This window comes from Dipodomys merriami, unplaced genomic scaffold (assembly GCF_024711535.1).
Source record: "Dipodomys merriami isolate MVZ:Mamm:240054 unplaced genomic scaffold, mDipMer1.0.p SCAF_41, whole genome shotgun sequence".
Taxonomy (NCBI): Eukaryota; Metazoa; Chordata; class Mammalia; order Rodentia; family Heteromyidae; genus Dipodomys; species Dipodomys merriami.
The window spans coordinates 6671777-6699750 of NW_027205715.1; the positions used below are offsets into that span (position 1 = coordinate 6671777).

At 37.6% G+C, this 27974-nt stretch overlaps 1 protein-coding gene across 6 annotated transcripts in view; it reads right to left on the reverse strand.

Moving 5' to 3' along the window:
* Cdh8 (cadherin 8) overlaps positions 1-27974 on the reverse strand; it is a 380097-nt gene that overhangs the window by 132241 nt on the left and 219882 nt on the right. For all 6 annotated transcript variants that reach the window (XR_011366007.1, XM_069992447.1, XM_069992446.1 and 3 more), the window contains exon 8: positions 2144-2280. Coding sequence is in view for 5 of the 6 variants with exons in the window: in XM_069992447.1 (XP_069848548.1) it covers positions 2144-2280 (137 nt within the window). In the remaining variant the exon portion in view is untranslated. The remainder of the gene's footprint in view (positions 1-2143; positions 2281-27974) is intronic.

Here is a 27974-nt window from a genome sequence, read left to right on the forward strand (position 1 = left end):
TTCAAGGTATTATCCCTAGCTAGAACTAGAGCTCAGGAGCATGGAAACAGCCAACCTAACAAATAGACTGTAAGTCCTTGGCCTGCACTCAAGTTGCTTTGAGGAAAAAAACATTCTTCACTCTTGAATGCAAGACTTTCCTATAAAACTTTTAGTTTTGGGATGGTCCTTTGTCTTTTTTATTTATTTTTTGTTTCAAGTAGCACTTCAAACTTAATGTAGGACCTCCTATCTTATAGACAGCAGTTTACCACTTTTTTTTTGGGGGGGTCCGTTCGTGGGCCTGAACTCTGGACCTGGGCACTGTCCCTCAGCTCCTCAGATCAAGGCTAGCGCTCTACCACTTGAGCCACAGCACCACTTCCGGCTTTTTTCCTTTTTGCTTATGTGGTGCTGGGGAATCGAACCCAGGGCCTCATGCATGCAAAGCAAGCACTGTACCACTGAGCCACCTTCCCAGCCCCAGTTTACCACTTTTGAGATATAGGGGCTGCATTTTTTTTTTCATTCTTTTTTTGAGAAAGTCTCAGGCTTTTGCCTAGGCTGGCTTACAATCTCATTCTCATACCTCACTTCCCACATAACTGGTTTACAGACATTCTGCATTCTAAAATATATAATCGATATCTTTGGCTTTTTTTTAAGGTCTAGTTGAAGTTTTGCCCTGGCTAAACACTATCCATCTTCCTTTCTTCACTTCTAGTAATGCTGAGATTAATGCATCACAACACCTGCTAGCATTCTTCTTTTTCTTGAGGCAGGGTCTTGTTCTGTGGCCCACACTGGCTTTGAACTCATGATTCTCCGGCTTTAGACTTCTGGGTATTAGGAGTATAGAAATGGCCACCATACTGGGTTATCTATCAGTGTTCTTTTTGTAAGGGTCCGGGAAGGACCTGCTCGCATCTCATAACGAGGAATACATAAGCCCCACTGAACAGCTGGAAACACAACATTCATGCATCTCACAGAAAGTCTCCCAGTTTCTTCAGTTAGCTGCCTGAGAATATAAAGTGAATTTTAGGGGATACACTTTGAGTTTCCCTCCCGATTCTGTACATAATACATGTACCCATGAGTTTCTCTGCATGTTGATGCTTCCTTTTGGAAGTGCCAGGGATGGAGCCTAGCTCCTTGAACTTGCTGGACAAATGCTCGACCACTGAGTGGAGACTCAGTTCCCTTTGTGCTCATGCCAGCTGATGTTTACATCTTCATTCATTCTCTCGGCACTCTAAGTCTATCAAGAGAAAATGGTTTTAATTCTTGAATCTGTGGACAATTTGGAAGGCCTTTTCAGGTCCTTCATGGAAATAAGGTATTCAGATAACATAAACGATGTTTGGCCTGGAAATAAACCATTTGCATGTTTTCTTTTCTTGTTTTATTTTTATTTTTGTTGTTTTGCATGTTTTGGTAAAATAAAAAAGAAATCTCAAAATGGAGGGGTGACCTCGGCTAGAGTCATTATGGTCCTTTCATTAAGTACAAAGAGGCTGTGCTTATTAAAAATGAACAGAAACAAGTGTTATTTTTTAATAATCCCAGAACCTCTTCCCCTATAACTAACTTACATTTTAGACATAATTTTTTGGGGAAAAAAGCCTAGCATGAGTTACTGTTGAGGATACAGTTTTAAAGAGTCCATAATTATTGTGTAAAATATATTGAATTCTAAAAGCATTAAAAAGTATCTCTACAATCTTACCTCTTGAAAATCATCTTTATCTATTATGTGGTTGACTTATATTTATCTGAATGCAGGTGTTTGATTGAAGCATGCCAATCATTATAATTATATTGCATATAGTATGTTATAAACTTTGCATTTATTTAAATTATAGTGTATTACTTTCTAATATAATTTTTGTACCTACCCTTTTAACTATGCCCATATTTTAAAATGTTACACTGTTTTAGGGTTGACAAATAATTGTAATGTTAAACAATATATAGTCTGTGTGTAGGAATATTTTCTTCTCACATAGCTTGCAAATATGTGATAATTTCCCATTATGTGAGTTATTGTGTATTGAAATGATATAGTCTGAGATGCCTCGGGAAAATAAATACATTCCACTAAGAACCATTATCATTAAATATACCACCAAAAGAAAAACAAACAAACAAGTCTAGCACTTACTAATTTCAGTAGCAATGATTGTGATGTTATGCCACACACTTAATTCTCTGTCAAGTGGAGTTGCCAGTGTTATCTTCCCATCATCTGCATTAATATTGAACTGTCTCTCCAGGTCAGTGTGCCGGTCGATGGAAAACCTGCAAAAAAAGATGATAAATCTGTAATCATCAGCTTCACTGTTCACACAATCTGTGTACTCCGCCACGAACTTAGGAATCCTTAGAGAGTCCTATTTGTGAAGTCAGATGCACTGGGAAACTCCCTGGCATCATAATTTGTACAACAAAATGTCTACATGAGATGTAAGAAGCTTAATGATTATTGTCCAAGGAGCAATTATCTACCTATGCAACATGGAGGTCATAAACTGCCATCCGTTTTGATAGGTAGCATCTTCAAAAACGGATGCTGATGAAGAGTTAATTGGACAATCCATCACATTTATTGGACAGCTCACGATAATTAGTAGTTGCCACAAGATATTACATACAACAGTGAACTCAGACCCAAAGCGAGATGGTGGTAAAGCCACGTGTTCTTCATAACAATCCCAGGCAAACGGTTGAACTTTTATTTGAATGGACTATATTTCTGAAGTTTGGATTTGGTGGTAATTTTTGAAAGTCTCATTAAACTATGTGTTATTTATCCTATTACTCTCATGTTATAAAAAAAAATCGGTTGTTTATCCTCTAGTTATACACACACACATACACACACACACACACACACACACACACACACATACACACATACCACATACACACACACTGTCAGTCCTGGGGCTTGAACTCAGGGGCCTGAGTACTTCCCTGAACTTCTGCTCAAGGCTATCACTCTACCACTTGAGCCATAGTGCCACTACGGACTTTTCTGTTTATGTGGTGTTGAGGAATAGAACCCAGGGTTTCATGCATGCCAGGTAAGCACTCTATCACTAAGCCACATTTCCAGACTATATATATTTATATACATATAAATATATATATAAGTTATAGATATATAAATATATAAGTTATATGTATATAAATTATATATATATAAGTTATATATATATATATATATATATGTTAAGAGAAATGGTTTGGCTCCAGTAGCTCACTTGATGGGTGAGGAACACAGTTCCAAGTTAGTCCAGGTAGGAAAATCTGTGAATCTTTTAGCTTCAATTAGCCATCAAAAAGCCAGAAGTGGAGCTGTGGTTCATGTGGTAGAGTGCTAGCCATGAAGAGGAAAGCTCGGGGACATCATCCAGGACTTGAGTTCAATCCCCAGGTCCGGCACCAAAAAAATAGGAGTGATATTAATATATTTAGAATACCAAGTAAATGAGCTGACATGTATTTGGTTTCAGATACCATTTATGCTCGATTCTTTTTTTATTTCTTTTTAAATCCATTTTAAAATATTTTTATTATCTTCATGTAGTTGGACAAAGCAATTGCCATTCAACCAAACAGCTGGTGAATATGTCTTGGTCAATGTCATCTCTTTCAACATTCTCACTCATCCCTCCTCTTCCTATCTCTTCCTTTACTCTTCTAAATTTTGTAGGATTTACATTGAATTTTTAGTATATTTTTTATTGTAAAGATACTGTACAGAGGGGTTACAGTTATATGAACAAGGTAATGAGTCCATTTCTTATCAAGCATTGTTACCCTATCCTTTGTTTTTCCCCTACCATCCCTTTCCTACCGAGCTCCGCAACACCCCCCACCCCCGCACAAAGTTGTAAAGTTCATATTCAACATAGTGCCTTGTACATCTCATTGTTACAATAGGTCATCCTGTATTACTATTTCAGCATTTTGTTATTTCTCTTGCCTCCCCAAATTAGAAAAATATGTATACAAGATGCAGGACACCGGAATCAAGTACAGTGACAACAGGGGTTATACCATGGAGGAAGAACATACAAAGAGACAAAAAAAATCACATAGTACATTATAAGTACATTAAAAAGAACAACAAGAAAAATAAAATCTCTTATATCCCTATCTTGGGGTTCATTTCCCTTAGCCTCTGATTATATTGTCATATATATATATATATATAGCTTTTGACCTATTCTGTTTGTCCTAGATATATACTAGTTATTGCAGATAAGGGGAACCATGATACCTATGTTTCATTGGGTCTGGCTTACTTTACTTAATATAATTTTCCAAGTCTTTCCATTTCCTAACCAGAGGGCAATGTCATTCTTTCTGATGGAGGCATAGAATTCCACTATATATATATATATATATATATATATATATATATATATATATATATATATATATACACATATGTGTGTGTATATGTGTGTGTGTGCGTGTGTGTGTGTGTGTGTATATATATATATATATATATATATATATATATATATATATATATATATCTTGATCCATTCACCTACTGAAGGGCATCTGGGTTGGTTCCTTATCATAGCTATGGTAAATAATGCTACAATAAACATAATTGTGCTGGTAGCTTTAGTATGGCCTTGTTTGTGATGGTTTGGGTAAATGCCTAAAAGTGGGATTGTTGGGTCATAGGGGAGCTCTGTGTGGAGTCTTTTGAAGAACCTCCATACTGCTTTCCAAAGTGGTTGAACGCATTTACATTCCTACAACAATGTATGCTCGATTCTTTAAAGAGCTAAGAAATGTTCAAAGGGTTAATGATCACCTTTTATATCATATTCATAAAATATATTGTAGGCACTTTTGGATTCTAGTGAGTTGTTTTTTTTTTTTTTAATCTCAACTCTGAGATTTCACACATTTGTGACTCAACCTGTTTCTTAGTAGCCACAGTAAATGAAATTCAGTATCATCACTACACTAGATACAATCTAAACCAGAAACACACTTCATGGATTTTTGGTTAGTTACCAATACTTTACATGAACTTTCAGCCAAAAGTTTTGTAGTAATAATGTTAGGTTATTTGAATGTTGTTATTTAACATCCTGCTATATATTACTCCCTAAAGCATATTTATTATGCAGATCACAAATTTAGATCAATCAAACAAATCACTTTCTCTCTAAAGAGGGTGATGTTCAATGTCCCTTCTTCCACAATTTACAAATGGTCCAAAACTAGGAAATAACTTCAGTGTTTTTCAACTCCAACAAAAGTAGGGATTTTCTTTTGTTAATTTTTCCAGTTATAGTTCATGATAAACTTGTTTGGTGCAAGTCATAGGAACTTATAAAATAAATTAGAAATATGTTATTTTACTAGGAACAGAGTAAAACATCTCATGATATTATGATCTCATTACATTAGAAGGAACAACTTAGTTTACAATGCAGTTTATCATTTACTCATATTGAGTACGATGGAGAAAATATAGAAATAGAAAGCTCTAAGTTGGGACTTCTGTTCACATTCGCTAGTGGCTTTGAGAAGCAGAGAATTTTCCCAGTGGCTTTCTAAGATCAGTCCAAAATTCCTCATGATATTTGTCCACATCACTGTTTACCACTCTCCAAAAACCTGCTAATATGGATATCTCAATAGAGAACAGACTGAGCTGAAGAGATCTGAAGGTTATATTGGCTCTTCTAGCTCATTGCTCCTACATAAGTCACCTTCAACTACAAGCCTCTGGCTTTTTTGATCTCCCTTTCTTAAGAATGTCTATCTTTTCATTCTTCAAACATTTCCCTGAACTTTGCTCTGTGCTCAGAAGAAAAAAAAATGGATGTTTGATTCATAACATCAAATAAGTTGGAATTTTGTTCTGCAGTTACCCAATAATGCTTCTGGTGTAATTGTGAAATTATTCACAAAGCACAGATATTCCTTATGTGCAGAGCACAATGTTAAAGGAACATGAGGAATGGACAAAATAAACAATGATTGTATTCAAAAGTTAAATGAAGACAGGCATTGTGGGGCATGCCTAGAATCCCAGCTAAGTGAAAGTAGGAGGATCAAGGTTACAAAGAAGTTCCTGCTAAAAGGGTAAGACACTATACCAAACTGAAATAGGAAATCTAGGGGTCATGATGCAAATGGTAGGGCATGTGCTAGCAAGTACAAGATCTTGAGTTAGTTTAAACCCAAAGGCTGTCAAAAAAATTAAACACTTCCAATTTTATAGTATCAAGTCTTATTTTTTTAATCTGAAGCTTTGAAGTCATCATCCTATTTGCTTGAGAATATGCATATATTGAATTTACTGTTCTTTTGCACAAATATTTAAGAGGTACTAGACAAAAGACCTAACACCAAGAAGAATAAGAAGCTTCATCTACTCGCTACAATAAGAAACTTCTCATTAACACAGAGGGAAGTAGCCTGTGAGAAAGTACGCTTCTTAGGTTATGAATATATCAATTCTAATGATGGAACTTTTGGAAACAGACAATCCTTTCAAGTGCAATAGACAGGTTTTAGAATTGGCATTATCCACGATAACCAATATTCACAGAAAACCAACTGAAATTTTTTCCTTTTTATGCAACAAATACCCTGCCTGGCTTTCATACTACTGTTCTTCTAACTTTATGGTCGTGTTTCTTAGAAGCTGACCTTAAAGACTTCATTATTTTACTTTGTGGAATTAAGGACACAAATTCAAGGAAATTCCTAAGCTGGCTGATTAGCATCTGGTTCAAAGATGGTAATGGAACACACAGCCAGATACAAACACACACCCCTGGTTTAATTCAATTCAGACAGCTTGCTGAGATCATAAATGAGTCAAAAGAAAATACCACTGGTGCCCCAGTTCAGTTGATGAACAGGAACAACTGAATATTATTGTGTGGACAAATAGTACATTCTTGTGTGGCTGCAACTGTTGATAGTAACAACCTTACCTGATGAACCTGTTCTATCAGTTGCCACAGTCCAACTGCATACATTTCATACCAATATTTGACACAAAATTCTACCACCTAATTTCCTGTGTTTAGGTATACAAGAATGACATAGATTTTTTTCTATGTGTTGATATATGTATACATGTACATAGAACATGTTTAATCTCCCATCAATCCATCCCCCCTGCCACACATCCATACAAAGACCCCACCCTTTGCTTAAATCACTTGTCTGCGATTAAAACAATAAATAAAACATCAGTCTTAGCAAATTACAGAACACGTTCAGGAATTTTAGAAGCAGCCATTTAGTTACAACCTGTGTCTCCTTCATTTTTGTCATTTCACAACAACACAGGCAAACTACGGGTTAAGTCTGGAGGGCACATGAGCAATCAAACTGACTGTCATAAAAATAAATGAGTCACAGGTTCATATAGCTGTTTTGAACTTCCATTTTTCAACCACTATACTCATGAAACACCTGATTCTTCCCTTCTCACCCAAGGCATTACTCTTCTATTCCTATTTTCTCTGCCAAGACCAATTTACATGTCTGAAATTCAACAGTCTCATCTAAAAATGAGAACAACAGAATTGTCTACATGAAAATATCAACACAACACCTACCTGTAGTATTTTAATTAGCATGAATTAATAAGACAAAGGGATTTTGTTGTGGTATTTTCATATGTATTGTGGTCTTCTTATAGTAAGTGATCCCCTAGGGAATATTTTCTATTATTATTATTTGTAGTAGATATTCAGTAATATATCTTGTCATTATACAACAAATGTATTTGAAAGATTCTGGAATCTTGGAAAGAGTTGCAAATTTAGAGCTTTCTTTCCCACAAAAAGGTTGATGGAGATTCATCTACTCTTTTTCTCTTTTTCTTTATCTAACTTAGGGTCAAATATAGAAATTTCAATTTACAAATTGAGGGTGGTTCATTTGTCTTCTTAGTGTGCATGTTGTTTTACAGTTCATTATGTTATTTTGCAGTTTGTTCTCAAATGCCTTGGGAAACTAGCATAACATACATTACATTATGTGAAACTGTAGGCAGTATTAAAATAAACAAGTGCTCTAGAATTAATCTTGGATAAACTTGACTCACAATTGATTATTTACCATTTGTATAATACCCATCAATAAATCCAAAGCTTTTCCTTTGAATCAGAAAACCAATAACATTGCAGAACAGAGAATACTAAATATGATGCTGTGATTGCAAACATTAAAAAATGCATGTAACATATTGCCCCTCTATGAAGGGATTACATTGTAAATTGTATTTACTTTCTACAAAGGTTTAGTGATTGCCTCTCAGGTCCAAATATGATGTTACATGTTTGGAGGTAGGGAAAGGCTTTCTGACACATGATTTGAGACTTTCTCATTGCTCAGAAGAAAAATGGCATGGTCTATAAAAGAGGGACACATCACATAGAAAGAAATTGTTTCTAATTGTGCCTAAGAAGTAGGATTACATGTGTATGTGTGATTGTGTACAAGTGTATGTGTGTGTATATATGTGTTGGTGAAATTTAGTTGGTCATAAAAAAGTGGCAAAAGGTGATAATATCTGTTTTGAGGTACAGAGGATCTTCCCCCACAGAGCAGCAGTTAGGAGGCATCCAGAAAACACTGGAAGGTTGGGGTTTAAAACCTGCAAATATGTTATTCAGCTTTTGATACTTTAACAGATATCTGAGACAACGTACTTAGAAATAGGAGAAAGTATCTCAGGTCAAAATTTTGGAGGATTTAGTCCAAGATCTATATGCTGTTGCTTCTTATCCAGAGGTAAGTCAAAATATCATGGTGGGAGCAGATGGTACAACAAATATGCTGATCCGATGGCTGAAAAGTGTAACAAAAGAGGAAAGGATGTAGTTCCATGATCTCCTTTGAGGTCACGTTCCCAGTATGCTAAATCCTCTCACTATACCCTAATGCTTACAAGTTCTACCTCCAACAGAGAGGGATGGACAAAGGATGAGTACATACAGTAGTGTTGCTCGCTAAACGCTATGTGGAAAATGAACTATACAACTTCTGGGTGGGGTGGGAGGGAAAAACTGGGAGAGAGCCAAGGAAGGAAAGATACTGTTCAAAGAGAAATATACTCTTTCCTTGATTTACATAACTGTAATCTTTATTGTAACATATTTTAACTAAAAAAGCAACATCCACTTCCCAATAGCTCAACAGTCTGGGACTAAGTCTTTGTTGATCCATTATCCTAACTAGAGCAATGTAGTTAAGAGCTCATTCTGGGAATGGTGAGAACAAAGGTCTAAGAGAGAAGCATCTTATTATTTATCTTCCCATCTTTTCTTCATGCTTATTCTTTTGCATCCTTCTTTTATGTATCTTTATTGAATATATCCTGCATGTAAGACAGGAGGTGTAAAGACAGATAGGATCTTTCTCTTGTATAATTTAGTTTATATGTGGAAAACGATAATAAATAAAGCAAGCTTTTGTTTAGAGCTAACAAGTGTTATAGCCATGAAGAAGACAGGAAAGGCTGCTATACATAAAATATAATAACTCTAAGCAAGGAAGGTAACCATGAAAATCTGAGTTAGGAAGAAGTTTCATGTGTTTGAGGACACATTACAGTGTGTTCAAGTTCAAGAGTCAATGGAGGAAGTCTGTCAAGGAGAAAATCAGGAAGGATCTCATTATGAAATATACATATATATATATATATATATATATATATATATAGCAGCAATGTAACAGGATAAGGATGTAACAGGAGAGTGATACCATTAAACTACAGCTGGTGTAAATAAATATGTTCTATGCTATGATGAAATCATTTGCTACTCATTTCAACCATTTAGATCCTCTAAACAAGCTAGTATAAGCAAAGAAGTGAAATCTTTGTATAATTTAAATAAAATTAGCTTTCTATGCATTCAGAGACCCAGACAGGGCTAGTTGATTCCCTATTGGATGTCAGATCTGAATGAATTCACAATCACCTTGATAAATCTGGGAATCGAAACATAGAAAATGGTTAAATGGGGATAAAACAAATAGTCAAATTAGAGATAGTGGTGAGTCAGATTAGCAAATAAAACAAACAAAACAAGGTGATTATTTAGCTTTGAGAAATCAGTGAAAACAAGGAGTCTTATAGAAATCCCTAAGTGAACTAAATCAGGTCCAGAGAGACAAGCAACTCATGTTTTTCCTTAAATGTAGAAGATAAGACTCAGATGACAAACTCATAAGCAAGTAAGTTGGATGGTATGTGAGTAAAGACAAATGTATTTACTAAAATACTGTAGACTCAAGGACAATCTCAAATAGTGAAATTCCTCAGCAAGGCAAAATCAAAGTTCAGAAAAATAAAACACCAATAAGTGGGTACTCAAAAGGAGTGGGGTGAAGTCAAAGGGAAGGAGTAGACAAATAGGAAAGGGAACAATGCAGAGAAGAATTCAATGTATATCCTACAAAATTAAGAAGAGCTAGGAGGCTTGGCACCCGTGACTCATGCCTATAATCCTAGCTACTCCTGAGGCTGAGATCTGAGGATTGTGGTTCAAAGGCAGGAAAGACTGTAAGACTCTTATCTCCAATTAACCACCAGAACACCGGAAGTGGCACTGTGGCTCAAGTTGTAGAACACTAGTCTTGAGCTGAAGAGCTGAGGGACAGCACCCAGGAGTTCAAGCCCCATGACTGACAAAAAAAAAGTAGAGTGAGGAAAAGAGTGGGTAGGGGAGGGATGGAAGACACTGTTGAAAAGGATGATATTGATCAAGATATATTGTGTTCAAACTGAATTGTTAAATGGCAACTCCTTTGTATAACAACTACTTTAAAATATATATATTTACTATTTTTTATTGTGAAAATACCATACAGAGGGGTTACAATTACATGAGCAAGGTAATGAGTAGATTTCTTATCAAGCATTGTTGCCTCCTCTTTGTTTCCCCTTCCCATCCCTTCCCATCTCCTCTTCCCCACCACCAAAGTTTTAAAGTTCGTTTTTTGACATAAAGTCTTGTACATCTCATTGTTGCAATGGGTCAACCTGTATCCCTATTTAAATAATTTGTTTTTTCCTTTCCCCTCCCCAAATTATATCAACATCAAATACAGTGAAAACAGGAGTTACACTATTGAGGAGGGACATACATAGCAACAAAGAAATCATCTTATAAATATGTTAGAAACAATAACAAGAAAGAAAAACCATTTGAGTCCTTATCTTGGGGTTCATTTTGCCTAATTTCAACTTATCTAACCATTTCTGCTTGTCTCAGACATATATTAGTTATTGCAAATAAGGGAGACAAGGGTCTCATATCTAAAATATATTTGGAACTCAAAAAATTGAATCCCCCAGCAACAAATCCTCAAAGAAACAACTGCCCAATAAATAAGTGGGCTAAAGGCTTAAAGAGAAACTTCTCTGAAGAGCAAATAAGAATGGCCAATAGACACATGAAGAAATGCTCAAACTCTCTAGCAATAAAAGAAATGCAAATCAAGATGACATGATCTTGTATTTAAAGAATCCCATAGACTCCACTCCCAAATTACTCAAGCTGATTCAAAACTTTGGCAAAGTAGCAGGTTATAAAATTAACCCCCAAAAATCAATGGCTTTTCTATATGCCAACAATGAGAAAAGTGTGGCTGAAATTAGGAAAGCAACTCCATTTGTAATAGCCCCACAAAAAATAAAATACCTAGGAATTAACTTAACCAAAGAAGTGAAGGACCTCTATGATGAAAACTTTAAAACCTTGAAAAAGGAAATCAACACAGAACTTAAAAAATGGCAAAACCTCCCATGCTCCTGGATTGGCAAGATTAACATCGTGAAAATGGCAATACTTCCCAAGGCTATCTACAAATTCAACGCGATACCTATCAAAATTCCACCCTCATTCTTCAAGGAAATAGAGGAGGCAATCCAAAAATTCATATGGAACAATAAAAGACCCCGAATAGCAAAAACGTTCCTCAACGGAAAGAACACTGCTGGAGGAATATCAATACCAAATTTCAAACTCTACTATAAAGCCATAGTAATCAAAACAGCTTGGTATTGGCATAAGAACAGACCTCAGGACCAATGGAATAGAATTGAAAATCCAGAAATGAACCTACAGACCTATAGCCATCTAATCTTCGATAAGGAAGCTAAAACAATAGAATGGAAGAAAGACAGCCTCTTCAGTAAATGGTGCTGGCAAAATTGGTTAACTACATGTAGAAAACTAAAGCTAGATCCTTATATATCACCCTGCACCAGAATCAACTCCAAATGGATCAAAGACCTTGAACTCAAAGCAGACACTCTGAAAACATTACAGGATGAAATAGGAGAAACCCTAGGTCTCCTTGGCTCAGGTCGAAATTTTCTGAATAGAGACCCGGAAGCACAACAAATCAAAGAAAGGTTGGACAAATGGGATTGCATAAGATTGCAGAGCTTCCGCAGGGCAAATGACATAGCTGGCAAGATCAATAGAAAGCCCACGGATTGGGAGAAGATCTTTACTAGCCATACAACGGACAAGGGTCTCATATCTAAAATATACTTGGAACTCAAAAAATTAAACCACCCAACAACAAATCCTCAAAGAAACAACTGCCCAATAAATAAGTGGGCGAAAGACTTAAAGAGAAGCTTCTCTGAAGAAGAAAGAAGGATGGCCAATAGACACATGAAGAAATGTTCAACATCCCTAGTCATAAAAGAAATGCAAATCAAAACAACATTGAGATATCACCTCACTCCAGTTAGAACAGCAAAAATCAAGAACTCTAACAACAACAGATGCTGGAGGGGATGTGGACAGAAAGGAACCTTACTTCATTGTTGGTGGGAATGTAAACTTGTTCAACCACTTTGGAAAGCAGTATGGAGGTTCCTCAGAAGACTTCACATAGATCTCCCCTATGATCCAGCAATCCCACTTTTGGGCATTTACCCAAATGTTTACAAACAAGACCACACTAAAGCTACCAGCACAACTATGTTTATTGCAGCATTATTTACCATAGCTAAGATATGGAACCAACCCAGATGCCCCTCAGTAGATGAATGGATCAAGAAAATGTGGTATATATACACAATGGAATTCTATGCCTCCATCAGAAAGAATGACATTTCCCCATTTGTTAGGAAATGGAAAGGTTTGGAAAAAATTATATTAAGTGAAGTAAGCCAGGCCCAAAGAAGCATAGGTCCCATGGTTTCCCTTATTTGCAATATCTAGTATAGGTATGAGTCAAGCGGAAAAGGTCAGATAATGTGATGTTAGGAAAATGAACCCTTAAATATGTATTTTAATGTTTTCGTTTCTTTCATGCATGTGTTTCTAACGCATTTATAAGATTATTTCTTTGTTGCTTTGTATGTTCCTCCCCCACAGTGTAACCCCCGCTTTCACTATATTTGATGTCAGTATAACATGTGGAGGAGATGGGGACAAACAAGTCGTTTAAGGATTCAGGTGGACCTGTTGCAACAATGAGAAGTACAAAATGTCATGTCAAAACCAGCTTTACAATGTCGGTGTGGGGGGGGGAGGGGGGTATAATTGGGTGGGGGGAGGGGGGTAAAATTGGGTGGGGAGAGGGGGGAGGTGGGGAAGGGAAGTGAAGTGTAAACAAAGGAGGAGGCTGCAATGCTTGGTAAGAAATGTATGCATTATCCTGTCCATGTAATTGTAGCCCCCCTGTACAGTATGTTCTCAAATAAAATAAAATACAATTAAAAAAAAAAAGAAATGCAAATCAAAACAACATTGAAATTCCACCTCACCCCAGTTAGAATGGCTATAATCAAGAACTCTAATAACAACAGATGCTGGAGGGGATGTGGACAGAAGGGAACCCTACTGCATTGTTAGTAGGGGTGTAAACTTGTTCAACCACTTGGCAAAGTAGTATGGAGGTTCCTTAAAAGACTTTACATAGAGCTCCCCTATGACCCAGCAGTCCCACTTTTGGGCATGTTCCCGAATGATCACAAACAAGATCATACTAAAGCTACGAGCACAACTATGTTTGTTGCAGCATTACTTACCATAGCTAAGATATGGAACCAACCCAGATGCCCCTCAGTAGATGAATGGATCAAGAAAATGTGGTATATATACACAATGGAATTCTATGCCTACATCAGAAAGAATGACATTGCCCCATTTGTTAGGAAATGGAAAGACTGGGAAAAAAAATATATTAAGTGAAGTAAACCAGGGCCAAAGAAACATAAGGTCCCAAGGTCTCCCTTATTTGCAGTAATTAGTATATGTCTGAGACAAGCAGAAAAGTTCAGATAAGATGATGTTAAGTGAAATGAACCCCAAGATAAGGACACAAGTGGTTTTTTTCTTTCTTGCTATTGTTTCTAACATATTTATAAGGTGATTTTTTTGTTGCTTTGTATGTCCCTCCCCCCAGGGTATAACACCTGTTTTCACTGTATTTGATGTTGGTATTATTTGGGGAGGGGAAGGGCAAAAACAAATTGTTTAGACAAGGATACAAGTGGACCCATTGCAACAATGAGATGTACTAGATGCTATGTCGAAAAACGAACTTTACAATTTAGGTGCGGGGGGGGGGGGGCGGGAGTGTAGTTGTGGAGGTGGGAGGCAAAGGAAGGGAGGGGAAAAACAAAGGAGGAGACAACAATGCCTTATAAGAACGTACTCACTACCTTGCCCATGTAACCCCTCCTCTGCAGTATTTTCACAATAAAAAATACTTACTTAAAAAATTTAAAAAAAATAAATATATAGATTCTGAAAACTCCTGTGGTTATGGAAAAACATGTATAGTGTGTGGTTTTCTTCAGTGTGAGATTAGGAGGAAGGATGATAAATGCTTCTTTGCAGGGATGACCTGATCCTCACTGCTTGCTCTGAGGACACAGGAATCCCCACAAACTTCCATGAACATTCAAAGGTGTGCATTAAGTCCAGGATGCCAATCTGCCTCTGCATCCTTTCCTCCACCTATACTTCTGGAGCTGTGTGACTATGTGAATGACCACTTTGCACAGAAAGACTTTAGAGCTGGAACATGCGATGCAGATAAAAGAACGGAGGTGATATGAAAGAGGCACAGCACTTCCCTGTGTAATTGTCTACATAATTTATAACAGTGTTGCTTTTTAGTAATAGATAATCATTGGCCTATTCTGTTCTACCTCATTTTTACAAAGCCTTTTACATAGTTGTACAAAGGGCTTCAACTCCACACATCCCTGTGTAAGTATAATGCATCTTGACCAACGCCTCCCCTTACAGCCTTCTCCCCCACCTCACAACCTCAGCCATCCATTCAATTCGCCTACTTCCGGTTTTGCATATGTATATTGACTACTTGACTACATTTCCCCACACCTCTATTTGTCCATTTCTTTCCTCTTGACTTCATATCACTGAGACATTCAGCCTTTTTGCTAAGCCTCTTTGCATTCATTTCTCAAACTCTCTATAGACTAGGCAGTAGTCCTATACATGTTCCATGCTCTCAATATATCTTTATATAATTGAGACGATATACATTTTCTCCAACCACACAGTTGGATATATATACAAAAGTGATCTGTATAATGTCCTGACTATAGGATCTGACATAGAATAAAATCTCATTGAATGAGGTATGCCTGTGAAAATGATTATTCAAATTTGGTCAAACTCATCTACAGTATAGGAAAAAATATTTCTGAAACATATCAACACTGTCTGTCAAAATAATGAAAAGGACAATACGTAACTGAAAATGCATACATCTATCATTTATTTCCTGAGGGCTGAGACTTGAGGTGAGGTTGGGATAGCTACAGAAGGTAAGTGATGGCAGACAGGACGCACATTATGATGCATTGTGCTCACAGATTTGCGCATTGAATTAAGGCCCTTTGCATACCTTCTAAAAGATAATAAAATACACATCTTTGAGTATAAACTGCACATTCAGACTCATTTCTGAAATACTGAGGACTTGGAGAAGAGCTTGAGATTACGTGGTAAATGAGATGTGTCTTAAACCCTTAAAGATTAGAGGTACATCTATATTGAAATGGTTTGTTTGCTTGCATGTTGTGACAGAAGTATATGACCTTAGTGTACAACCATATGTAATTCCTCCAAAAAAAACCAGAAAATATTTTATAGACCAAACCCCAATGGTAAACACGTTTCTTAACTCATGTGGTATAAACTGGATATATGCATTTAAGCAAGACTACAGACCATAACCAATGACCTGGTTCAGGGTAGCCAGAAATGCTTTCTTTCAAACCACCACTGTGAGTCACCATATTCTGTTCACTACCACCTTCCAGTATCTGGCCTCTTCAAGTGCTTTACAAAGCACATTTTCCTGTCCTTTGTACTATTAAATACATTTTCCATGACTTTGATCCTCAGAAAGGACCTTCATAAATCTTACTCTCATTTACACTGTAAAACCTCAGTAGATCATCTCAAACTTGACTTGTCCATGAAGCTTATTTGAAAGGTACTTCAACTGGGAACTTTTCTATTCTAGTGATCAAAAGTCAAACACATGGGGTAGATCCAACAAGCCTTTGTTTGATGGATGAAATGGAATTTTCTTCATTGTTTTTATCATGCTGTCTTCTTAAATGCATGATATTATACTCCTCTAAAACATCAAATCAGATCATAATTTATCAAAAACAAGATTTTACAGTATACTGAAGAGGTAAAGAAAAGGTGTGTTTGGAATGGCTTGGACACATACTGGAACATCAGATAAAGACGTCAGTCTCCCTCACCATGATGCACAATAAAAGGATTTATTTTGTCCTCTATGTATATAATGCTAAATTTTACTGCTTGATTTACACAAGCATCTTTGTTTCCTATCTCAGAATGTAAGAATTTTCTATTGTTTTGTTCTCTGAAAAGAACAGGGACTTTAATAATCAAGGGAGAATGCATAAAAGCTACTTTTAGAACTCAGACCATAGGTCCCATGGTTTCTCTTATTTGCAATAACTAGTATAAGTCTGAATCAAGCAGAAAAGGTCAGATGAGTTGATGTTAGGCGAAATGAACTCCAAGATAAGCATTCAAATGTTTTTTTTTTCTTTCATGCAATTGTTTCTAACATATTTATAAGATGATTTCTATGTTGCTTTGTATGTCCCTCCCCCACAGTATAACCCCTGCTTTCACTGTATTTGATGTTGGTATAATTTGTGGATGGGAAGAGAAAAAACAAATCGTTTAAATAGGGATACAGGTGGACCCATTGCAACAATGAGATGTACAAATCGTTATGTCGAAAAATGAACTTAACAACTTTGGGGGGGGGATCAGGTGGGCGGAGGTGGGGGGAGTTTGGGAAGGGGAGGAAGGGGAAACAAAGAGGAGTCAACAATGCTTGATAAGAAATGTATTCGTTGTCTTGCCCATGTAATTGTAAGTCCTCTGTATGGTATTCTCACAATAAAAATTTAAAAAAATAAAAAAAAGAATGCAGACCAAAACTTTGCATTCCCCGCCCTCAAGATTTGTATGCTCTCTTACCTCTATATCCATTGCTTCAGAATATTTTATGAATATATTCACTTTGATAGTTACTAATCATTAACACTGATAAAATTTCAGGCAGTTTGATCTGACACTTTGATGTTTGCCACTGACAGTGTACAACAAATGTGTACTTAAACAAAGACATCATGGGGTGACAAATAAGGGGGTCATCCACAGATCTGGGAGCAGAAAACGAGCAGTGAGAATTTAGTCCAACGATTTTCCTAATAAGAGGGTTTCAGAAGCATGGAGATGTAGCTCAGTGGTAGAGCACTGGTGCCACATGGACACTGTGATGATCTGGGGTTGGTCTCTCACAAAGAAGAAAGGAAGAGGGGAAGGGGAAAAGAAGTTCGTGGAAGAAAAAGAAAATGAAGAGAAGGAAGAAAAGGAGGAAGAAGGGGAGGAGGAAGGGGAGAAGGGGGAGGAGAAGGAAGGAGAACAATCTCCCTGTGTTTATCTATGATGGATGTGAAGATGTGTGTTGCATAATGCCCCTAGAAGAATGAGAAGAAGAAGAATGCGAAGAAGAAGAATGCGAAGAAGAAGAAGGAGAAGGAGGAGGAGGAGGAGAAGAAGAAGGAGAAGGAGAAGGAGAAGGAGAAGGAGAAGGAGAAGGGGAAGGGGAAGGGGAAGGGGAAGGGGAAGGGGAAGGGGAAGGGGAAGGGGAAGGGGAAGGGGAAGGGGAAGGGGAAGGAGAAGGAGAAGGAGAAGGAGAAGGAGAAGGAGAAGGAGAAGGAAGGAGAAGGAGAAGGAGAAGGAGAAGGAGAAGGAGAAGGAGAAGGAGAAGGAGAAGGAGAAGAAGAAGAAGAAGAAGAAGAAGAAGAAGAAGAAGAAGAAGAAGAAGAAGAAGAGGAGGAGGAGGAGGAGGAGGAGGAGGAGGAGGAGGAGGAGGAGGAGGAGGAGGAGGAGGAGGAGGAGGAGGAGGAGGAGGAGGAGGAGGAGGAGGAGGAGGAGGAGGAGGAGGAGGAGGAGGAGGAGGAGGAGGAGGAGGAGGAGGAGGAGGAGGAGGAGGAGGAGGAGGAGGAGGAGGAGGAGGAGGAGGAGAAGAAGAAGAAGAAGAAGAAGAAGAAGAAGAAGAAGAAGAAGAAGAAGAAGAAGAAGAAGAAGAAGAAGAAGAAGAAGAAGAAGAAGAAGAAGAAGAAAGCCAGAGTTGTGTGGTCAGAAGACATGCTCCAAAAATCTACTCGTAGATCCATGGAGATTTGGCTCTAACTAGGTATTAAGTAAGCAGAGTCATAAAGGCTTTTCCATGGTTGTGTGACAAAATTCTCCTCTGATGAACAGTATTAATCCTAAAGAAAACCACAAGGCTTGGTTATGGTATTGCTTTGCTGTTGCATTTCTTCCCATCCAGGTCCATTTCCTTACTTGTCCCTGAATCTTCATCCCCTAGAAGGAAAAACCTGTCACATATTGGGGATAAGAATATGTGTGATCCTCAGAGCTAAAGAAATAAACCACAAATACCTGAGCAGATATTAGCACTAAAACCCTAAATAAGCATGAAGAAAGAACCACAAAATCTCTTCCATATCCCTTGCTGAATATCTACTACCTCACTGGAGAAAACACCTTCAAAGTTCCTGACTGTACTACAGCTGATACTAGGTTTCAGGCTACCTCATGCTTCTATGTAGAATAATGCAGCAGAAGTAACAGGATTATCGTCAAGTCTCAGAAATTCAGAGTAGAGGTCTGACTACAGCGATCACCACAGTCAATTCCACACACCCTGTATGGTGGTCACCACTAAAGACGAAAGAAGTAAGAAGTACAAACAAGAAATCTGGGAAAGAAACACATTAAAAAAATCCCCACTCAAAGAAAATAAACATTGTGATATTTGTTTGGGTGCCCTTTCACAGCCTGAATGTTAGTTGTAAGGGTTATCAGATGATTTCTACTGGGGAAATTAGCTCACTTCTGGGAGTCTCCATATTGAACTCAGCTTGTCCTGAGCCCCAGGAGAGCCAAAGATTCCATTTTCACAGCAAGGGTGGGGACAGTCCGTTTCCCTGACAGGTTGCTGTACTTTCATACAAAGGCACTATTTGACTGCTAAAGTTTTCCATGTTATTTTAAGAATCTTAGGGTAAGAGAGTCTCTGAGACAGAGTAAAAGTGCTAGAATGACAAAAGAGCTGATGGTTAGAATTGCTGGTGGAAAGCCAAGGTCCCATCAACCTCTGGTAGGGGTTGACAAACAGTTTTGTAAAGTGAATGCTTTAAGTTGGCCAGAAATCCTGTCTCTGTCACACTTATTCAGGTCTACAAATATACAGCATAGAAGAATGAGAGTGGCTAGGTTCCAATGAGACATTATTTTCTTAAAAGAAAGTACCGGACAGGAATTTACTATAGTATAAGTCCCTGCGTAAGTATAATGTGAACTATGCACTAATATCAGTAGTTCTTTTTCCTTTAGTGTACTCTTGAAAATCGTACAAGTCTTTATGTTGAAAACGAACTTTACAACTTTGGTGGGGGGGAGGGTTGGGTGGGGGAGTAGGGGGAGGATGGGATAGGAAGGGGAAGCAAAGGAGGAGGCTACAATGCTTGATAAGAAATGTACTCATTATCTGGCCCATGTAATTGTAACCCTCCTGTACAGTATTTTCACAATAAAAAAAGAAAGAAAAAAAGAAAAGAGAGAGAGAGAGAAAGAGAGAGAGAGGAGGGGGAAGGCCCTTATCGTAATACAAATAAGATACACAGTCTCTTAAGAACAAATGCCATGCTATTTTTTTTAAGGTGGATACATCTGAGTCCAGAGCACAGATCAGAACAGTAGCTAAAGTTTCCTTCCTTATATAGACATGACTCTGTGTGTTTTCCAGATGCTCCTTGGCAGAGCAATATAAGGTTCAAAGATTAAATGCGTGGCTTACATTTTCTCCTATTTAGAGAGTGCTCTGCACTTTTGTAAATTAACTTACCTGGGAGGTCTTGGAACCCAGAACCTTGATTTTAAACTGATCTGGCCAAAGTACCTTTAGTCCCAATAATATTTCTGAGAGTAGCATTAGGGAAATGTTGCCCTTGGAGAAAGGCAAACACATATCTATTTTTCAAATTCAGCAAGAGCCAAATGCACTTTTAGATTATAAAAAATGTTTTGCTAAACACTGTTTTGTAGTCTCTATATGGAAAAATTATAGGAAGATACAATTCTGAGCCAACTGCTAGTGAAGATGCTATTTATGGCCACACATAACGAAATAAACCCCTTAGTTATGAATCAGTTATTATATTTCACTGAACTCCAACTGTTTCTTTCTCGCTGCTTAATTTCATTCTAGCTTTTGTTATTGTGCCTAAAGAAACCATTTTAACATTTTTCTCACATGCACTTTGAGAATCAAAAATTCCATCTACAAGTTTTTAGCCTCCTGCCTCTAATAGCTCCATTGGCTGCTCTATCTGCTTTAATAAATAATATTATCTGAGTTTGACTAGTTTTGGAATTCTAAGTAAGGTTCCTTCTTTCCTATTTTAGTTATTATTCCTCTACAGAGGAAAAAAAGTCATTTCCTATACAGTGTGCTGAGATTGAGAGAAAAAAAAAGAGAAGGAGGAAGAGGGAGAGAAGGAGAGGGAGAGAGACAGAAAGAGAGAGAGAGACAGAAACAGAGACAAAAACACAAAAGGAGATTGAATATGAAAGAGAGGCAGAGAGAGACAGACAGAGGCACAGAAAGAGAGGAAGAAGAGAGTAGAAAGGTGAGAGAAGAAAGAAAGGGGAAGGATTGGGGAAGAAAGAGGGAGAGAGAGAAATACAAAGAGTAAAAGAGACAGGAGGGGACACAGGTGGAAAGGGAAAAGGAGAAGATGAGGGGGAGGGAGAAAGAAGAGAAAGGAGAAGGAAGGAGAGCTAGGGAGAAGAGGAGCAGAGACAGAGACAGAGAAACAGAAGGACAGGACAAGGGATAGAGACAGACATAGAGACACAGAGACGTAGAGAAAGAGAGAAGCAGAGACAGAAAGCAAGATGGGAGTGAAAAAGAGAAGGAAGAAAGAAAAAGGAGGAGGTAGAGAAGAGAGGGAGGAGAGGGACTATGGAAGAGAAAGACAGGAGGGAAAGTAAGAGGTGAGGAAAGAGGCAGAGGGAGAGGAAGAGAGGGACTTGGGGGGGGAAGGGGAAAGACAGAGAGAGGCAGAAAGGACAGGGAGTGGGTGAGGTGGACAGATATTAGGGGAAAGAGGAAACACAGAATGCAAAATGGGAAAAGAAAGTAGACACAGGCCACATTATCTGCAAAGGGAGATCTTTCCACTTCAAGATTGTTGGAGAATTACAGCTGATTCTATTCAAATTTCATTCAGAAACCCTACCTACATGAGACCCTAATACTCCACAATCTGACTTTATCTGTCATTTTCAGGTAGCCAGACTAACTCTGAAAGGTGTGGGTTTCTCAGGCAACTTCAGTCAGTGTTTTCACTACATAGATAGAGATAGATAGATAGATAGATAGATAGATAGATAGATAGATAGATAGATTGATAGATTGATTAGATAGATAGATAGATAGATAGATAGAGATATTACATATGATATGATAGATAATATTAATATACAATATATAATATGTATATATATTATATGTATGTAATATATCTATATATACATATCAAGAAAGTAGAGGAAATTTTCTAAAAAATATTTTTGGTTGGTCTTGGGGCTTGAACTCAGAGCCTGGGCCCTGTCCCTGAGTTCTTTTGCACAAGACTAGCACTCTACCACTTGAGCTATAGTACCACTTCTGGTTTTCTGGTGGCTAATTGGAGATAACTGTCCCATGGACTTTCTTGCCTGGGCTGGTTTTGAACCTTAATCCTTAGATCTCAGCCTACTAAATAGCTAGGATTATAGGCATGAGCCACTGGCTTCCAACTTGGAACTTTTCTTTAAAAAATTGCACAACCAAATAAAAAATAAAAATTCATATGACTGGATAAATTAAATTCTATGAAGAATTGAAGAATGATGTGAACACAGAATATCACTGATGGGTTTTTAGTTATCAGTAATTGAATTAGGTATAGTGAGGTTTTAGAAATAGTGTGGAGAGAGTTGGTGTTTTAAATTGGGAAATAAGTGAGTTTTTAATCTGGGTAAGAGAGTACATAAATTTAAATGACCTCCCAGTTCAGAAAGAAATATACTCAACACCCAACTTATATTACTTTAACCCCTCTGTAATCACCTTTAAAATAACATTTTTTCAAAGAAGAAAAAATACGAGTGTCATGTTTGATCCTTATACACTTGGGAAGGAAAACTAATGGGCCTACTATGTAAAACAGAATTCATCAAATAATTAGGCATAGATCTATCATGTGAGTCAGCAATTCCATCTGTGTTTTATCCAAAAGAATTGAAATCAGCATGTCAAGGGGATATTAAATTTCCCAGGATCATTGATTGCAGTATGGTTTACAACAACCATGATGCGATATCAACCTTAGTGTCTATTCACAGCTGCGTGAATAAAGAATATGTGGTTTGTAGATACAATGGAATATTATTCAGCCTGGAAAAAAACGAGAACCTGCAATATTCAATATTGCAGATGAATTCTGAAGACATTACAATAAAGGAAATAAACCAGGCACCAGAGGACAGACCCTGCATGATTGCAGTCACATGCAATGTTCAATAGTTAAACGGATCAGAGAATAATGATTGCCAGGGGCTAGATGGCAGGGAAAATGAAGAGTTGCTAATCAATAAGCATATCTTTAATTATGAAAAATGAATAGTTCTAGAAATCTGCTTATAGAACATTTGTGCCTGTAGGTAATGAAACTGTGCCGTGCACTTAAAATAGTGTAGGAGGGTAGTTCTCAGATTAAGTGCTTTTATACACACACACACACATACACACACACAAGCTAGGTCACCAGGTCTTTTCACAAAACACAAACTATTTCAAGACTAAGGAAGAACTCAGCCAATACACATTGTACAGACCAAATTAAAATACCAAGTTCTATTCAGCAGGAAACATTTCTGCTTTAAAATCACTGGAAATCATGCCTGTAAGGAGTATTCTTATAAAAAGAGCTCATTAACAGCTAGTCTGGTAACTGAGATGCATTATTAAAATGCCTGAATACCAAAAGGAAAAAAAAATAATGTGATGCTCTTATGTTGAGTGGGTACTTGTATTCAAGAGAGGAATTAGGACAACAGAACACTGTGGTCACTGCGATAATGTGCCAACCTCCTATTCTGCTTACTGAATGGACCTTGTTCCTACCTTTAATTTAAGCAGCTCATTCTAGGTGAATTCTCTGAAAGCAACAGGAAGCAATTACTTGAGAGACAGTCATGGTAACCATCTCAAAACCATGTCCACGATAGACTAGAAATAAGCACACCGAGAATGGAGCAACGGGCCACAGAGGCTTTATGTGAAAGCATGGAGTTATTTTTAAGACCTTCTCTGTGTTAGACATAATGGTCTTCAGTACAATACCTGCATATTATCATTTTTTTTCAAGTATGCTTGTCAGAACGTATGGATCAGTATGTATCAGCTAGCACCGTCGCACACCTCAGGTAAGAGCCCATAACTTCACAGAGCATGTGCAGACAACCATCTGACTGACAGCCCTGTACGGGAGAGGGGTGGGTGTAGGGGCTCATCCTAATGAGACTGCGTCTCTGCTTCCTTTTTCCAGAAACTTACGATCACTCTGAACACTTCCTAAGGTGTTGAGGTAATAGTATCATACACTAGTGGCTTAGTAGGTACTCTGTCTCATCAAATAAAAATAGTATTTCTTCCCTTCACAGCCAATAGTCACAAACCTGTACCAAGTGTGAGAGAGATGAGTAAGAAACACCCCTACCTACACTCTGGTTAAAACCCAGAGAATGTGTTTGATTTTCTTCTTTCCTGATTATGCATCCTGGCTTTGATGAGACAATATCAGAATGAAGTGTTTATTATTTCAATTAAAAATGTTCGTGGTAAGTGGAAGAATGAAAGGAAATGGACTCATTGGGGCATGCTTTTCAAACCTCAGTCCCTTTTGGTTTCTCTTTTGCTTCCCAGTTACCATGAGGTAAACAGAATGCCTTAGCCACACAAACACCCAACCTGCCATCAAAGGCCCAACATTGCATGGCCAACCAACCATGGTCTGAGACCACAAAACCAGAGCTATTAAACCTTTCAGTTTTTAATATATTGATTAGCTCATGTATTTTGTCATAGTACAGGAGAGTCAAGTACCAGACTTACGTTCACATGTAATGTGTTCTTCACTATTCCTGCATTGTTGAAAATTTGGTCTTTCTGTTCTTAAATGGAGATGGTGAATGAGCATAAAATATCACAATTTGAAACAATTAGTCTACTTGTGCATGTCCTGACATACCTTAATCAATACTTAGTAAAAATATTTATAGCAGTAGAGGGAAGATTAGATCAAATGAAGTTAATTATATAGTATTTGGTGTATAACTTAACAAAATAGATCATTCTATGCATACAGTTAGCCACCTTTAAAAGATGAAGCTCAGACAAAAGGAAATACTCATTTTAATTTGCATTTCAAATAAGAAACTGGTGGTGGCTTACCTTTAATTAACTGGTAATTCCAACAGAGACAACATATTATTCAGTAAGTTCATTTAATCATGCCAGTAGCCCTGAGAGGAAGATGTATTATCCCATACCGAAGACCAAACCCAGTCTCAGAGAACTCCAGAGACTGACAATCTTATTGGGAACCAAACAGGGCATGATATGAAACATATTCTGCCTAAGTTCAAAATGGGTTTCCCTTTAACTAATTTACCTAATTCTAGTCTATATCACGGATAGACATATGTTATGTTATAGCATGAGAGGAATAATGCCTAATACCGAATGTTTCTGTCTGGAAGACAAAAGGTAAGATCATGAATAGTTCTATTGGTCTTTATTTTCTCTATACAGAGCCATAGATAAGGATCAGACACAGAGCATCTTACAGTACTTCTAAAATACATGGTGTTTCAAGCAAGGCAATGTGTTCTATGAAGAAGTTTCATAAGAAGTTGACCCACCAGCAAATAACTGCATGTTTTTACCATGTAGCATACCACTACAGTGGCTTCTTTCTTGCTGGGTGGTGAAACAGATAGTATCAGGAATGATGGATACCTTTCTAGTCAGCATACAAAATAAGCTAGTCCTAAAAAAAGGAAACCAATCACTCTACACTTGCCTGAGAGATTCATAAGGAACTGTTCACTGCTCTGGCTAGTCAGAAAATTTAATTTTCTACTCAAAATTAACAATAGTACAGAGACAGAGGAAAGAAAGCTGCTCTCCACCAGCCAGCTGGCCAGGGAGGGGGGCTGTCCACGTATTGAACTGATGCAAAAGTCAGTGGAGGCTTCTGACATTCTTGTTTCCTGGAGCTAAGCCAACTCTGGTCAGGATAGTGTGGGAGGCAACAATGCTTGATCAGAAATGCACTCATTACCTTGCTCATATAACTGTAACCCCTGTGTACAGTATTTTCACAATTAAAAAAAACACATTAGGAAGTGGCGCTGTAGCTCAAGTGGTAGAGTGCTTGCCTTGAGCTGAAGAGCTGAGGGACAGCGCCCAGGCCCAGAGTTCAAGCCCCACGACCGACAAAAAAAAAAAAAAAAAAAAAATGTTTACATGAAAAAAAAACACATTAAAAAAGTCACAAAAAATCCATTGTAAATGCTTTGAAAGAGTCTTCCTCCCTTCTTGGGATGGGACCATGGATGTCTAGGAACTGGTTCTTGCCTGACATCTATCAGATACACAGATATGTCTGTGCCATCAAATTGTACTTTACCTGTGCATCTCTGATGAATAACTCAGCCTCAGATCTCTTTACCTTGCCTGAAAATGACATGTTTTCAAAGCTGGATGGCTGTTGTTGCTGAATAGCCCCTAGCCTCCTGGACACCAAACTTTGCAAACAGTGACAGTAAGCAGCAACAGTAATAATCAATTACCTCGAGAAACACTCCTTGATTCCCTGAAGACTGGTATTATTGTCAGTGAGTCTCCGTGAGGCACCAGGAGAATGGATAGATTAGAGAATGGGCAAATGGAAATGGGGATTTATGAGCCAGGATTTAACCTCAGCTCTCCCAATTCAAGGTCACTTTCATTTTGTCACAAAAAGCCTCTTCAACCTCTTCTCTAGCTGATGAACAAAGTGCCTCTGCAGAACAAGGGCATTCTCACTGGTGCAAAACACATACTGTTTGAAGTTGTGTTGGCGATTGCCCTAATACAACTCCTCAGGCTCCTTAGTTCGGCATAAGTCTGTGGGCTCTTTGCCTTCAAGAGTAGAAATCTTGTCAAGGCAAGGATTGACTACTAACCCTATAAGCAGTTTCTCTGTTCTACCAATCTCACTCCTTCACATTCTGTTCATGCCTGGAGGTGTGAAGATTGTGACAAGCTTTCCTTTCACAAAAATGGAAAAGCATGGAAACAAGACCCATTTGTTCATTCAACAAATGCCTATGTCCCTATTTATGTACGCCTTCTAGCAGAAAACCATTGCATAAGTCTGACAACACAGTGAGAGGGTGGATGTCTGTGTCAGTTTAATTTTCTGGACACCTTCTGCCTTCCATTTAACACTTAACCTCTCAGGGCTATAGTTATCTTACGCAAGTAAGGGATATTCTGTAGATTTATAGTTTGCTGGATTTCTTTAGAAGTGCAAATGTCTGATAGACCATGCCTCAATCCCTGAGGTGGAGAATTATTCTCTTTCTTTCTTTCCTTCCTTCCTTCCTTCCTTCCTTCCTTCCTTCTTTCTTTCTTTCTTTTCTTCCTTTTTTCTTTCCTTCCTTCTTTCCTTCCATCTTTTCTTTCTTTTTTTTGAGACAACTTTCTTTGTGCCCTCATGAGATACACTGTAATTTATTATGCTCTTAAAATTAAGAGTAGATTATGTTAAATAGAAGAGAACATTTCTGGTCTGCAGGGTTTTATTCTCAGCCACAATGTTTTAGCACTCAAGAGTGTTGGTGAGTTAGTATATTTAAAAATAATAATAAATAATACAGTCATAATACTCAATGTACAGATGGATAGGTTTGGGATAGATGGAGGAGATGAAGGAGGGGATGCATTGTACTCAAACTGGAATGCTGAACTAAAATCTCTTTGTATTAACAACTTACAGATAATTTAAAGTGCGAATAAAACTTCCAGATAATTTTTCTACTAGAATTTCCTTGAATAAAATACTTGAAAAGGTCCCTTCACTAGATATACGTGACCTGGAAATAGAATGTGTTTTGTGTGTGCTCATATTTAGACACTGCATGTGTGCAAAGTTCACATTGACTGAACAACCCTTTCAAATGTATTATTCCACTGAGTTTATTTTTACTTCTTTTTCTCCTTCTCCCTCTTCCCTTTCTTTCCCCTTTCTC